At 44.8% G+C, this 14,500-nt stretch overlaps 1 protein-coding gene across 6 annotated transcripts in view; it reads left to right on the plus strand.

Moving 5' to 3' along the window:
* LOC129381972 (uncharacterized) overlaps positions 1-14,500 on the plus strand; it is a 227,328-nt gene that overhangs the window by 123,776 nt on the left and 89,052 nt on the right. For 4 of the 6 annotated variants that reach the window (XM_072284862.1, XM_055065289.2, XM_072284863.1 and 1 more), the window contains one exon: positions 11,540-11,557. The exons of the other annotated variants lie outside the window; for them this stretch is intronic. In XM_072284862.1, the coding sequence (XP_072140963.1) occupies positions 11,540-11,557 (18 nt within the window). The remainder of the gene's footprint in view (positions 1-11,539; positions 11,558-14,500) is intronic. 6 annotated transcript variants of the gene reach the window in all.

Here is a 14,500-nt window from a genome sequence, read left to right on the forward strand (position 1 = left end):
GCCTAATGAAATTCCTTGAAAGCAATAATTTTTTTTACCCATTTCAGCATGGTTTCCGAAAACACTTATCGTGTGATTCCCAACTCGCCGAATTCACCCACGACATTCTGCTTATCATGGACAGCAACCTGTAGATCGACGCCGTTTTCTTAGATTACTCAAAAGCTTTTGACAAGGTGCCTCACAAGCTCTTGCTGCAAAAACTATCTGGACTTGGAATCTGTAATAACTTACTCAGATGGATTGAACAATTCCTATCCGGGCGCACACAATACACTTCCACAAACAATCACCGCTCACCTCTTACCGATGTGACTTCGGGCGTCCCTCAGGGCTTCTGTCTGTCCCCTTTATTATTCCTAATATATGTAAACGACTTGCCTACTAGCATACATTGTAACCTATTACTTTTCGCAGACGACTGCTTAGTTTACAACACTGTTAACTCCTCTGACGATGTTCTTTGCCTGCAGCGTGACCTCGATGCCATCTCGTCATGGTGCGAAAAATGGCACATGCCTCTCAACTTATCGAAATGCAAATCTATGTCCTTGACCCGAAAACGCAGTCCCTTTCAGTTTAATTATCGCTATGGCTCTGTCAACGTCAGCGCCACTTCATCTTACAAGTACCTGGGTCTTATTTTGAAGTCATCACTGTCTTGGATAACACATATCGAAACAATACGTAGCAAAGCTGCGCGCTCACTCGGGTATCTACAAAGAAGTCTAAAGAAGGCAGCCCCAGAGGTAAAGAACTTGGCGTACGTGACATTTGTCCGTCCACAACTCGAATTTACTTCTGCTGTCAGGCATCTATCTCAAGATTACCTAGCCGCATCATTGGAATCCGTTCAAAACCGAGCCGCTCGCTTCATCACTTCACATTATTCACGGTACACTAGTGTCACTTCTTTGAAGCAAACAATAGGTCTGCCAACACTGAAGTCTCGCCGCATCATATCACGTCTTTGATTGCTGCACTCTTTCTTTTACAATGCACGCTCAAGGCACCACCTTCTTAAACCACCATTACGAACTTCCTCTCGCATAAGTCACAGCTCTGCCATAGCACGTTTACCCGGCCGCTCATCTGCCATAACCACTTCCTTCTTTCCTGATGCAATTGTTTATTGGAATGCGCTCCCTGACAACTTCGTTACCTGTACTGACCACAAAAAATTTCGTGAATACCTAACAAATCACTTCGAATAACTTTCTGTTCCCAGTGTACATCGTTCATGAACCCATCATAAACCAATCGGAATAGTCTACCCTTGTCAATCCTTCCATCTAGTCTTTTTCATTTGTTTCTTTTATTGCGAATGTATTGCCGTGTTACTTCTTTCAAGTGGAATTTTTTCTTTGATTGTTTCAAGTCGTACAAAATCAGCAATGTGTTTTTTTTTCGTTGTTTTGCAAGAAACCATTCTTACACGTGTTTGTATTGCCCCCCCCCCCCCCCCTTGCGTAATGCCTTCGGGCCTTCAAGGTGATAATAAATGAAATGAAATGACTATGGGTATGTGCCGCTATTCAAAGAACCTCGCTGACGCTCACTCGCTTCATTGGGTAAGCGCCATAGGTTATGCACTTGGTTATCGTTGAGGAAAAAAAAATAACTTTTTTGGGCTGTCCGGCATACAACCTCGTCGCACATGGACCGCGCACGCGTCGTCCTTGCTGCGGTGGCGTTAGATGGCGCAGTGTGCCCAGAAGAAAGCGCCAGATGGAAGCCTGGCCTCATACACGCATCGCACATCGGTGTTACAATAGTTGCTTCAATGCTAATCGCATTAACCTCAGCATTGATCGTGAGATTGGTTTTGCTCAATTTTTCGAGTACAAGAAGAATGACAGCAAGTCATCTTAATATTCTGGGCTAAATGACAGCCACAATTGTGAGGTCTGCGCGAACAGGTGTTATCTGTTGCGAGAATTACGTAGTACTTATTGAAGGTGAAATATTTATGGGATTTGAGTATTAGAGAATACTTGCTTCATTCGGATAATGTTTACGTCAAACAAACTGCTTTTGTTCCAGTAGGGCTGCGCGGACCTCGGTCATTTGAATCGGTTAACAACGACGAGTGGCCTGGAGCACTTACGTTTACCTTCCTCGATCTCAACTATAGTCAGAAGCTTCTTGAAGCCAAGCACTCGTGGCGGAGAGTGCTAAAGAGTGGGGCTGTTGTGCTTAAGGAATGCGTTTAAGCGGTTAGATAAAGCGAAGGACTCTGGTACCCCGCACTAGAGACAATTGAACGCTTTTAATGACAAACACTTTGTGGAATTTAGGCCGGATTTTCAGCCGACAGTAAGATTGTCTTGTGAGCTGATTCAGAAGGCAATGCTGCCCAAAATATGGGCCTAACTTGTTTGGTAGCGCTCTTCAATGGTAATGTTGTTGAAATTGATCCGGTGTTGGCAGTACTAAACACATGTCGCTCAGGTTCCTAAAGCACAGTAGCCCAACGCTTGCGCTGACAATCCCACGAATGCCTCGCCCCCCGAAGATACTCACCCATTGCTGACCTGAATATTCCAACTGGTAATTACCTTGTTACACAAGTTGGCGTCATATATGTTCATTGAAGAGCAAAACCGCCTGCTGGTACATACACAGGGACACAAGTACGCGGCGAAGAAAACACTGAAGAGGAGCAAAAAACGAGTGGCGCATAGTATTCCAAATCGACCTGGAAGAGAAACCTTGAACAGCGGTAACCATACTGGGTCACATACTCAATCCCACAACCCGAGAGACCCACGTCCGCGCCAACGAGGTTCACTAATGTACGCCACGTAGGTACACAGTGATGCATACCAAGTAACCCGAGTTCGTCTGGTTAGGTTCTAACTCTGTTTCTTCAGCACAGCAGCTCGACGATCAACCCACTGGATCATGCACTAGTCAGGGAACAAGTTTGAGAGTGCTTACTGAAAGTGGCACATGCCCCGTGCATTTATGGCGCAGCCTTCTAATGCGCCTAGTTGCTGCCTTTGAGGAACCACTGTAACATAGTTCGAATCCGCTCAAATTTAAGAGGTCTGTTTTTCGTCATTTTAGAGCAGTACATTCCCAATGACACTTACCTAGATGTCCATGTTACTGCACTGACATCAAAGACGTTTACTGAAGGGCGGCACGCACCTACTAGAACATACCAGTGACACAAGTTGGCATAAATGGGGTTCATTAAAGTTACTTGAAAGTTCGCTCCAGTTCATAGAATTTAGTTGAAGAGTGGCACACACCTGTTGACACTCAAGTTGGCATCAGAGACCTTTATTGAAGACCAGCACAGACCTAGTGGCAGATACCCAGCGCCCTAAGTCGGCGTCAAAGAGCTGATTCTTACAGTGTTGCCTAACCAGTGCCGCATCTGTAGTGACCCATGTCGCCGTGAACGACGTTCGTTGAAGAGCGGCACGTATGCACACATTGCCACATAGTGACCCAAGTTGGTGGGATGCTTGGTTTCGAACCTCTTTAATTCAGCATAGGAAACCGATGCGCTCACCGTTCGACCGGATAACCCAGGTACGCGGAAAAACATTTATATATAGACAAACAAACGAATATACAAAGCTACAAACAAACAAGGTTTGATAGATGGGTAGATAGATAGATAGATAGATAGATAGATAGATCCTTTATTGTTCACGCACTGTTGATAATAGCATTTTTGTTTCTATTCCACTAACACTATTATAGCGCAACTATTCTGGTTTCCATAGTATTGTACTAGTCCGCCCTTCAAATTTAAGACCCTCTAGGCGGGCCTTTAGAGATAACTTGAATAAAAAATTACGTAAATTAATGAAGAGCACCAGGAAAGCGCGTGAATTGCACTAAAATACCAATGCATTAAATATTATTTATTTCTGCAATGCTGAGACGAATCGAACCCACGTCACAAGCTTTAATGAAGGACAGCAACCCGACGCATTAGCAGGCTGCGCTACAAGTACATTGGTTACGTAGCACTTTTCAATGAACACCTTTCACGCCAATGCTTTAGTGACGTTTATCATGAATCCACTGGATATGTGCTGCTGTTCAATGAACCTTTCGCCAACTTGGGTAACTGCGAATGTGCCACTGAGTCTGCGGAAAACACGGCGAAAATTGTCAGCTTCGCAGGCACTGGCACTCCAAGCTTTTAGTCTATGAGACCCGGCGCGCACGTCTAGGCAGTGTCACTAGATGGCGCAGTGTGTCCAGAAGTATGCACCATTGAGGAGCCCAATATCTGCCTGACGCCTTTCTGAGCGTTGGCACCCGCCAGCGAGTCATGCATTTTGGGGGCCACGCGCACACTCAACGCTGGCGGCACTAAATGGCCACAAGTGTTCTTAGGGAAGCGTGAAAGCGCAAACCCTATTCAGTACATTTCTCATACAGATCTGGTTTCGACAGTAGCAATATGTTGCGTCGCTATATTGAATCGATACCAGCCGTGGTTGCTTAGTGGCTGTGGTGTTGGCCTGCAAAACACGGGGTTACGGGGTTGAATCCCCACCACGGGGGTCGCATTTCGATGGGGGCGCAATGCAAAAACACACGTGTACTTAAATTTAGGCAAAGGGTAAGAACGCCAGGTGTTCCATATTTCCGAAGTCCCCACTACGGCGTGCCTCCAAGTCAGGTCGCGGTTTTGGCTCGTAAAACCCCATGCATAATTGCAATTATAGTGAATCAATGATAAACGCACTGCCGCCGAGAGTTGTCGTAACATGGTTTCCGCAGACTTCTGCCGCTGGTAGAGACTGAATTAAATTACACAAAGCAAGTCCGCTTATCAGCAGCTGCAGCGTGTAGGTATTTGTAAAGAAAGGAAAGAAATGGCTTTGAAAAGAACATTTCGCGCATTTCAGTCCGGGAGGGAATCGAAACGGGTCCTCCGGGGTTCGAGACGAGCACTCGGCTTCGACGCCTAGGCGGCTGCACGGATCTGGCTTACTAAAGGTGTGTCTAGTGAGTGCGTGTGGTTGCCCAAGCCACGTCACAGCCAAGTGGGTGACTAAACTTGTGGCCTAGTGTGGGTGTCATTGGGCACGTGACAGTGCACGCAATCGGGTGTCATCGACGGCACGTGACAAGTGCACAAAATGAGCGCGTTTCTGACGTTCCGAGGACCCCAAGTGACGCAATATTTTAGCATTCCCACACTTAAGCAGTCTGAAGTGTCTGTGCCAAATTTTTTCATTGCATAGTTAAAGTCGTATGAACCGGATGCTCTCTTCACACTGAATTAGTTATATGAGCTTTGGACCTCCCTTGTGGGTTGGCCGACACAGGCCACAGTGGACAGCAAATCATACGGGACGCCGTATTGCAGGTATCTGAAATAAGAAAAAAAAACTGAAAGCAGAGTTTGGCGTTTTATCTGCCATGCCAAACTGACGGTGCTATTATGAAGCATGATCTAGTCTGTCAGCCTGTGTATACTACATCTAACAAGTCGTTTGCAGCACTGACGAAGGTACGGTACGTACACAGGCAATATCCTTGCGTGGCAGTACACAGTTCCAGCCAAACTGTCTGAGTATTGCCGAGGATATAAAGCTTATTTTTTTCTGTGTTGAAGACGTGATTCATTGTAACTATACATAACAGGATATGACCTATGCACAAGTGCGTGGTCTGCCATGAATTCAGCAGCCGCTGAGCAAACTACGCTGCGTGAATGACCAATTTACGTGGGCCATTAAGTTTTTCTGTTGGCTTAGGAGTTGGGCAGGTTCCACAGTACTGCAAAAAACTTACGAGATGCAGTATATGTCTTCGTATCTACCTATCTGTGCCTCGTTATCGCATCAATTTGGGACACAGGGAAGTACATGGTCTAATGTGCAGAACATGGGGCTAGTGCGGTGAGTGAACCGGGTTAAACACAAAACTACGACACGGGGCATGTGTCGCACATGACTAACATATTTTAAGTCAACTTGTGGTAGTTGCCACTGCTTATGTGCCGCTCTTCAGTGAACCTACTTGACGCCAGCTTCGATCACTATTTATGCGCCACTGTGTATTCGGCACTCTTCTCTGTATCCCTTTGACACCAATTTCGCTCACAGGGTATGTGCACGGCGTATGTGCCGCTCTTCAATGAACCCCGTTGGCGCTAACTTCGGCCACTGCGTATGTGCAAATTGTCATGGGCCGCTCTTCATTAACCCCATTTGGTGCCAACTTTGGTCACTGGGTATGTGCCACTGGGTATGGGTCGCTCTTCATTAACCTCCTGTGATGCCAAATTGGGCCACTGGGCTTGTGCATCTACGGATGCGCTGCTCTTCAATGAACCTCTTTGCTGCCAACTTGGGTCACTGGATATGATGTGCCACTGGGTATGGGTCGCTCTTCATTAACACCCTAAGGTGCGTAATTGGGTCAGGTGCTTGTGCCGCTGGGTAGGTGCCGCTATTCAATGAACCCCTTTGACGTTAAATCGGGTCACTGGGTATGTGAAAATTGTTATGGGTCGCTCTTCATTAACCCTATTTGGTGCCAACTTGGGTCACTGGGTATGTGGCACTACGTATGGGTCGCTCTTCATTGAACTCATATGATGCCAAATTGAGTCACGGGGCTTGTGCATCTGTGCATGTGCCGCTCTTCAATGAACCTCCGTGCTGCCAACTTGGGTCACTGGATATGATGTGCCACTGGGTGTGTGTTGCTCTTCATTAACCCCCTAAGGTGTCAAATTGGGTCAGGCGCTTGTGCGACTGGGTAGGTGCCGCTCTTCATTGAACCCCTTTGAGTGTAACTTGGGTCACTGGGTATGTGCAAACTGTTATGGGCGTCGCTCTTCATTAATCCCATTTGCTGCCAACTTCGATCACTGGGTGTGAGTCGCTCTTCATAACCCTCCTCTGATGCCAAATTGGGTCACGGGGCGTGTGCATCTGCACATGTGCCGCTCTTCAATGAACCTCTTTGCTGCCAACTTGGGTCACTGGATATGATGTGCCAATGGGTATGGGTCACTCCTCATTAACCCCCTAAAGTGCCAAATCGGACCAGGCGCTTGTGCTGCTGGGTAGGGGCCGCTCTTCAATGAACCCCTTTGACGCTAACTTCGGTCACTGGTTATGTGAAAATTGTTATGCGCCGCTCTTCATTAACCCCATTTGGTGCCAAATTGGGTCACTGGGTGTGGGTCGCTCTTCATAACCCTCCTGGGGCGCCAAATTGGGTCACGGGGCTTGTGCATCTGCGCATGTGCCGCTCTTCAATGAACCCGTTTGCTACCAACTTGAGTCACTGGATACGATGTGGCACTGGGTATGGGTCGCTCTTCATTCACCCTCTAAAGTGCAAAATTGGGCTAGGCGCTTGCGCCGCAGGGTAGGTGCCGCTCTTCAATGAACCCCTTTGACGCTAACTTCGGTCGCTGCGTATGTGCAAATTCTTATGGGCCGCTCTACATTAACGCCATTTGCTGCCAACTTGGGTCACTGGGTAGGTGCTACTGGGTCGGTGCCGCTCTTCAATGAACCCCTTTGACGCTAACATTGATCACTAGGTATGTGCTACTGCGCATTTGATAGTAGGTATGGACGGTTCTTCATTAACCCTCTTTGATGCCAACTTGGGTCAACGGGCATGTGCCACTGGGTAGGTGCCGCTGTTCAATGAACACGTTTGACGCTATCTTGGGTCGCTGGGCGCGTGTCACTGGCTATGTACCACTCTTCATTAACTCCATTTGGTGCCAACTTGCGTCAGTGGGTATGGTGTGTCACTGGGTATGGTCGCTCTTTATTAACCATACTACGTCCTATGGGAAGGTAATCGGAACCCAGACCTTCCACCATTCAGCTGACATCGAAGAAAAAAAAGAAAACCTTCCTTGGCGCATTATTGTAATATGGTACTTCCTGCGCCGTGTGTGCTTATCTTTATTTTTAGGAGGGAGGAAGTGCTCTGCCGCCTAACCTTTCGCTTTCGTTAGTGCATGTCAACCGCTGTTGAGTTGGTTGAAGTTCACCCATGCTACCTGACTCTGGCTTAATCCACTTTCACTTATATAGTGCCCTTTACTTAATCATTACTTTCATTCACATAGGGTCGTTCGTGTTAGAAGGAAATGCGTTCGGGTTCAGTCCACGTTTCTGTCCATTAAGTCAAGCCGCAGTGTTAGGCGTGCACACTTTCAACAAATGTATCTAGGTTTCATTCTGTGCCTCACTAACAAAACTCACTAAACAAGCCACTTTTGTGGAATTCTTCTGTCACTTTGGCCCCATAAAAAGCAAATGAAAATAAATAAATATTCACTTACCCGGAAATTTACACTCCAGTTTTGAGAGCAGCCTCTTCATCATCGATGTCCAAAAGCATTCGTATGCCAGTGTTCGCTTCTCAACACTCCATTTTCCCAGTATTGTCATGTGAGGTACTTTGTCCTTGCACATGATATATATGTTGATTCTTCTTTAGGTAACCACGTTCTAAAATTTTTGCAGGAAGTATTCCCTTTTTCATAGTAATGCAGCTGATGTGGCAGAATGGCACACCAACATATCTTTTTTAGATACGAGGGTGTGCTGAAAAGTTCCTGGCTTTGTACAGAAAGAGTGGAGTAAAAAATTTGGAAATACACATATATTCTACCTTATACGCCTGAGGATGATGCATTGTTACATCGTTATTTTCAGCTTTCCTAATGCATATGAACAAAAATATTGTGATAGGTCGTCAAATAAGCTCGCAGCAGCATGTTTGACATCAACAATGCCATCATAATGGCGGACTTTCAGGTGCTTCTTCAAGTTAGGAAAGATATGATAGTCAGAAGGCGCCAGGTCAGGTGAATACGGGGATGGTAGACCCAGGCTCTTTAGTTTCGCAGATGTACATTTGCACGCGTCTGAAGGTTCTTTCTCCTCCATCAAAAATTCCTTTGGTCAACCTCCTACGGCGTTTCTTCTTTACTGCCGCCATCAACTGCTCCATGAGGCTGGCGTAGTATTCTCCGGTTACACGAAAGCGCTGAGGCAGGTAGTCCGCCAAAAGAACATCGTCTTTGTCCCAGAAAATGGACGCCATGACTTTTTTGGCCGATTTCTGGGTGCGGAACTTTTTCGATCGTAGTGGCCCACTGTGATGCCATTCCTTCAACTCTTGCTTGGTTTATGCGTCGTAAATGTGGAGACTCGTTTCATCCTCGGTCACTAACCTATCTAAAATATCCTTCGTGCCATCAAAATGTGCCAAAAGAGCTCTGGATGCCTCAACTTGTACCTCCTTCTGTTCACTGTTCAAAGATTTTGGCACCCACTTCAATGAAAGCTTACGCTTCAGTAAAATGAAGGTAGTAATGAAACCAACACGCTCACGGGAGATGTAGAGTAACTGGGCTATCTTTCTGGTGGATATTCACCTATCCTCAAAAATCGGCTTATGGACAGCATCGCTTCTTGCCGGATCTGTTGAGGTTGTGGGGCGCCTACTTCGGCGTCCATCTTCAATCGTAAAATGCCTGGTCTTGAAATGAGAAACCCAGGTTCTTACTGTTTTGTAAGAAGGATATTTCTCCCCTAATGTTTCTGACATTTAAGTGTGAATGTCCTTTGAAGATTTTCCCAGAAGGAACAAGAAGTTCATGATGCCCCGTAACTCCAAAGGCGGGAAACGAGCTTCTGCCTCTGCCATCTTATGTTCTATATGAAATTAAAATACTTCAAAAAATCAGACACACCTCATGCTTTCGCCATTCCTTAACAAGATATCAGACTTTTATATGGTGCTAATTTTGTTTTAATTCTACATGCAAGTTGGTAAAACCAGAAAATTTTCAACACCCCTTCCTATGTGCCCATGGAAACATGGCCCACTATATAACATTTTTAATGAATTCCGTCATTGAAATCATGGTTTAAGAGACGAAAAGGGCTTAATTGAAACCACGTCTTAAAAATGGTGTAACGGAAGTGCGTGAAAGCTGTTAGTCCAAATTGTCATTGCTCACAAATTAGTCGATGTGCGGCCCCATGCATAGCCTTTCCAGAACTTTGTGAATTTTATGAGGATGCTACGTTCACAAACACCATATCATCTATCCGCACAAAACAGCCCGCATTCTTCAAGAGGCACTGTAGAAAAATATTCGGTCAAGCCAGAGTGGCAGGTTGTTTGTGCAGAAGTCTATCATAGTTTTCTGCAAGCTTTCTTAGTTTCAATCCGAAAAAAATAAGCGCCGAATGTTACCCTGCTGCTTCTCATTTTCAGTCACCCGCAACAAACTGGGGGAGTTGAAAATGACATGATTCAATACGGAAGGCGCTACTACCATTTTCAATTTACGTCATTTTCTTCTTTACAATAGCCTTGTTCACACTATGAATGATCAAATGGTTACTACTGAAGTGTAACTTATATTAAGTGGGAGCCCACATTGCAAAGTAAGTTTTCTTGCCTAAGACTTTTTTTTTTTTACAGTTTATGTGCGCCTAAACGTTGAGGAACACGTTACCCAGGAATTATCGTCTTATTGCCATTAGCTTGGGATTTAAAGCCAGTTTATCAACCCACACCCTCGCTTTGCGAAACCGAAAGCACATTGCCATGGTTGCGAAAAACGCTATTATCTCTTTCATTTAAATATCATTCAAAATACTCTTTGTTTTTCATGTTATGCTGTCTGTAAGAGTAACCGCTATGTTTGTACCAATTATGCACTTGTTATTCCTCTAAAAGGTCTACAAACGGCCGCCAGGTTTCTATGATCAAGATGTGTTGTGTTTGACATTTTGGACAGGGTTTCAGCCATTTGTTTTCCTCAAAACGAGACTTTGCTCCGCCTCATGTTGCGCAAGAGTTGATAACCTTGTTTTGAAGCTCTATAATAAAATTTGAATTCGCAGAATCATTCCACACATAGAGATGTGTGCAAAGAATTAAAAGAAAAGTAAACTATGCCATATATTATTATTTTTTTCATTTGCGGCGCATTTTGCAAAGAAATTTGGTCCAAGGCCGTATTTCTTCCCTTTGCGGAGTTCCTGAGCCATTACTTCCTTAACATTTATCATATTACATGTATCTTGGCTCATTTTAGAGTCCCACACATGCTACATAAACGCCGAAGCTTTACTCAGTTCAGTTATTCATTGCCTAGTTATCATTGCTGGCGCAACTAGCACTCTAAGCTTATTTTATTACAAAAATATCCTGCCCAAAATTGAACCATTCTTTTGCTTTTATTAAATAGTCTGGTAAAGTAAATGAGACAGGCTTATTCAGAAAGAAAGTTATTCAATCCTTGTTTCTGATTGAAAAGAAGTTTGTGTGTGTGGCCTCCAACCTTCATACTTTCTTTTAGTTTACATTGAAGCGAACATGTTATAGCGTTCATGGGGTGGTGGATGTATTCATAAATCTGTTCTCAATCCAAAGGGCATACGGTTAAGCAAATTAGAGCACACTAAATTTAGCATGTTGAAATCATCGCCTATATTTTGCGCATTCGCAATGACCATTCCTTTCTTTCTCTCGCACGCTACGCCTTGGCCAACAACAGGCACCGAACTTGCTGGCGGTAAGCGCAAGTTATTACTACAAGCATTAAGTATTATGTACCACATTGCGCATCAGGTGCTATGACAGATGTTCAGAATAAAACGACAACATGTGATCAGTAGCGCTCTAACAATGAATGTGTCTGGAGCCAACGTTTTCACGGTGACTTTTCTTTGTTATAGCAACAATTATTCGCCTGAACCTTCATCAATAGAACGTTCATGTTTTTTAGGCTCTCCTCTATTCACAATGAAAAAATAAAGGAAAATAAAGTAAAACGGCTGCTTTCTCGGTTGCCTTTATAGCTGAAGTTTTTTTAGAAGGTCCAAAATTTTACAAGTTGCTTCCGGCAAATAGCCCAATTTAGGTGTTTGATCTAAGTTACACAATAAAGCGGCTATTACTTTTATGACAAATGAAAACGTCTAAATAAGTAATTGACGTAATTACCCTAACTTTTTATTTATTTGATGACATCTTTTAATCTGCGAATTGTAGCTAGTGAGTGCGCAAGAGTATCCACTTGGAACGAATTCCCGAAACTGGGGCGCTATAACGTAAAACTATTCCAAACTTTTCTATTCCAATTCTGCTATCAGCCCTCCACGATTGGTCAAAAACTTTTTTCGACCACCCCCACTTCACCTTGTCTGTCACGCGACGTCCCGAAAACCGCGATACCTCCCCATCTGATATGATGTGTACACACTTATTATGCGTGATTTGACAGAAAAAGGAAAATAGTTATTTTTGATTCGACGCCCTTTCGCCATTAGCCTCCGGCTATTGGTCAGAAGATTTTGGGCTGCACCCATTTCACCTGCCTGTCACGCGACGTCCCAAAACAGCGAAAACTCACCACATCAAAGTGATGTGTACACAATAAAGATGCATTAATATGCCGAACAAAACTGAATTTTCTTCTGAATTGCCACAGGCTGGCCCGTTCCGAAAGGAATAAAAGATGGCTGCCGCCGATCGCTCAGGCGCTGGCTACTCGCCCCTGCCGGAGAGCATTGGTGTATTTGCGCATTATAAAACTTCTTGCGTGGCCGTGTAACGTTTTCGAGTACTTTCGGCATGTTTACCACCTCATTCTGCCAACTCTTCTTTGCTGAGTGTTCCTTTTAGCGTCATTCTTAAGCTTCCGTTGCATGCCCCCGTGATTTTCGACCAGCCACCGCAAGCTAAGTAAGGGAAAGCCGACCAATCGCAGACGCCGGCACCACCCTCTTCATCTGGTTATCGATTTTCAGTGCATTGGCTCTGCCCCATCGAATCCCTCCCCACTTGAGCGTTTTCCTCGCCTCTTGTCAGCCAATTAGATACGACAAGCCGCTCAGTGTAGGCAATGTTATTCGTTTTTCAAGGAAACAAAAGTGACCTCCTATGAACGAGTAGAGCGTTTTACTGGTGTGTTCAGACAACCCTGCGGGTGAACGCCCGGTGCTTGCGTCGATGGTTACGCAAATTTGACGTCAGGAGATTGGAATAGAAACATATTGGAATAGTTTTACGTTATAGGGCGCCTGGTGCAGTACTGAGAATTCATTCCATATGGATACGCCTTGCGAGCAATCCGTTCATTTAAACATTTGTCGAAGTAAATATTTGAAACGGTAATTGTCATAATTATATTGTGCCCGGCAGCCTCGTGTTGCTTTGGTCACCTTTTCGTAAAGTTGGCCTATGTGAAAAACTCCTTTCTTGTTACACAGGACCATATAGCGTGCTCCACAAAGTGACCAATTTCACCTATGAAATCGTTCTAGCCACGCCCATTACGTCCTTCGCTGTGACAACCAGTGACATTGTCCACGTCGCCCGACTCAAGCCCTACAACTCTCCACGCGCCTTGCATATTTAACAGCACCGTGACGGTGATTTTGCCGCCGGGGGGGTAGTATTACGATATCATCAAGCGATGCTCAAGAAACGAGCCGCCGCGAGAACGACGATGAAGTTGGTCGGTGCGCTTGGCGCGAGCGAGTGTGGGCCTGGCTGCCTGGCTCCAGTGTAAATAGCCTGTAAATAGCCTCTTCTGTCTGTGTCTTTTCACACGTAACAATATTATTCAGTGATAAAGCATTTTCATTTCTCTTTGTGTAATGGCCGTCGCATAGTGTAATATAGATCAAGGGTTAGAACTATGCCATCTGCAACAGGTAACCTCAAAAATGAAGAAAGGGCAATTTTACAAATTGCTCTTAGTTTAGCAAATCTAGTTGAGCATTAGTTGAAAGCTTCGCCTCATATCGATCCCACTCAAATGCATTGGATCTGCACCTTAATATCTTTAAACACTGCTGGCTATCTGAGGCACCTAAAAGCGGCCTCATTTCCTGCATTTCATCCGAAAGTTGAACAAATTACTTGGCCACAATAAAAAAATAAAGAAATGATACCATAACTTCAAGTACAAGTATGAAAACATCATATAAACACATGGTAAGATTAGGCACATGGTAAGCACATGATAAGATAGACGCGAGTACTAAATACATGCAGAGATGGGATCTCACTCCTGCTGATTTGGCCGCCTTCCCTCACAAAAAAAAGAGGCGTTGACAGACAAATAAGTATTTTTACGTGATTACGTGCATGAGGACTTGTCTGAGTTGTTATCTTAAGTGAAAGATCCACTTCAATGCACCACTCCACCTTGCTCTAATTTGGATTGAGCTGAGCCAACTTAATGGACCTCAAACCACCACAGCCCATTGTAATCCACTTTATTCCACATTAAACCACTTTAATCCGCCTTATTCCACTTTATTAAACCTCACTGCAATTTTGTGAGTGGGCCAGGTTGGTTTTTTATGTGTTGGCCACGACGTCGTGGCTGTTCACTCTGGCATTTCGCAGTGCGAGAAGTGACAGATCGAGCACCGGGAGGTTGACGTCGGCACATGGTCACGTGGGTTTTGCTACCATCGGATGATAGCGCCGGACGGAAATCGGA

Source organism: Dermacentor andersoni, chromosome 10, assembly GCF_023375885.2.
Source record: "Dermacentor andersoni chromosome 10, qqDerAnde1_hic_scaffold, whole genome shotgun sequence".
NCBI lineage: Eukaryota > Metazoa > Arthropoda > Arachnida > Ixodida > Ixodidae > Dermacentor > Dermacentor andersoni.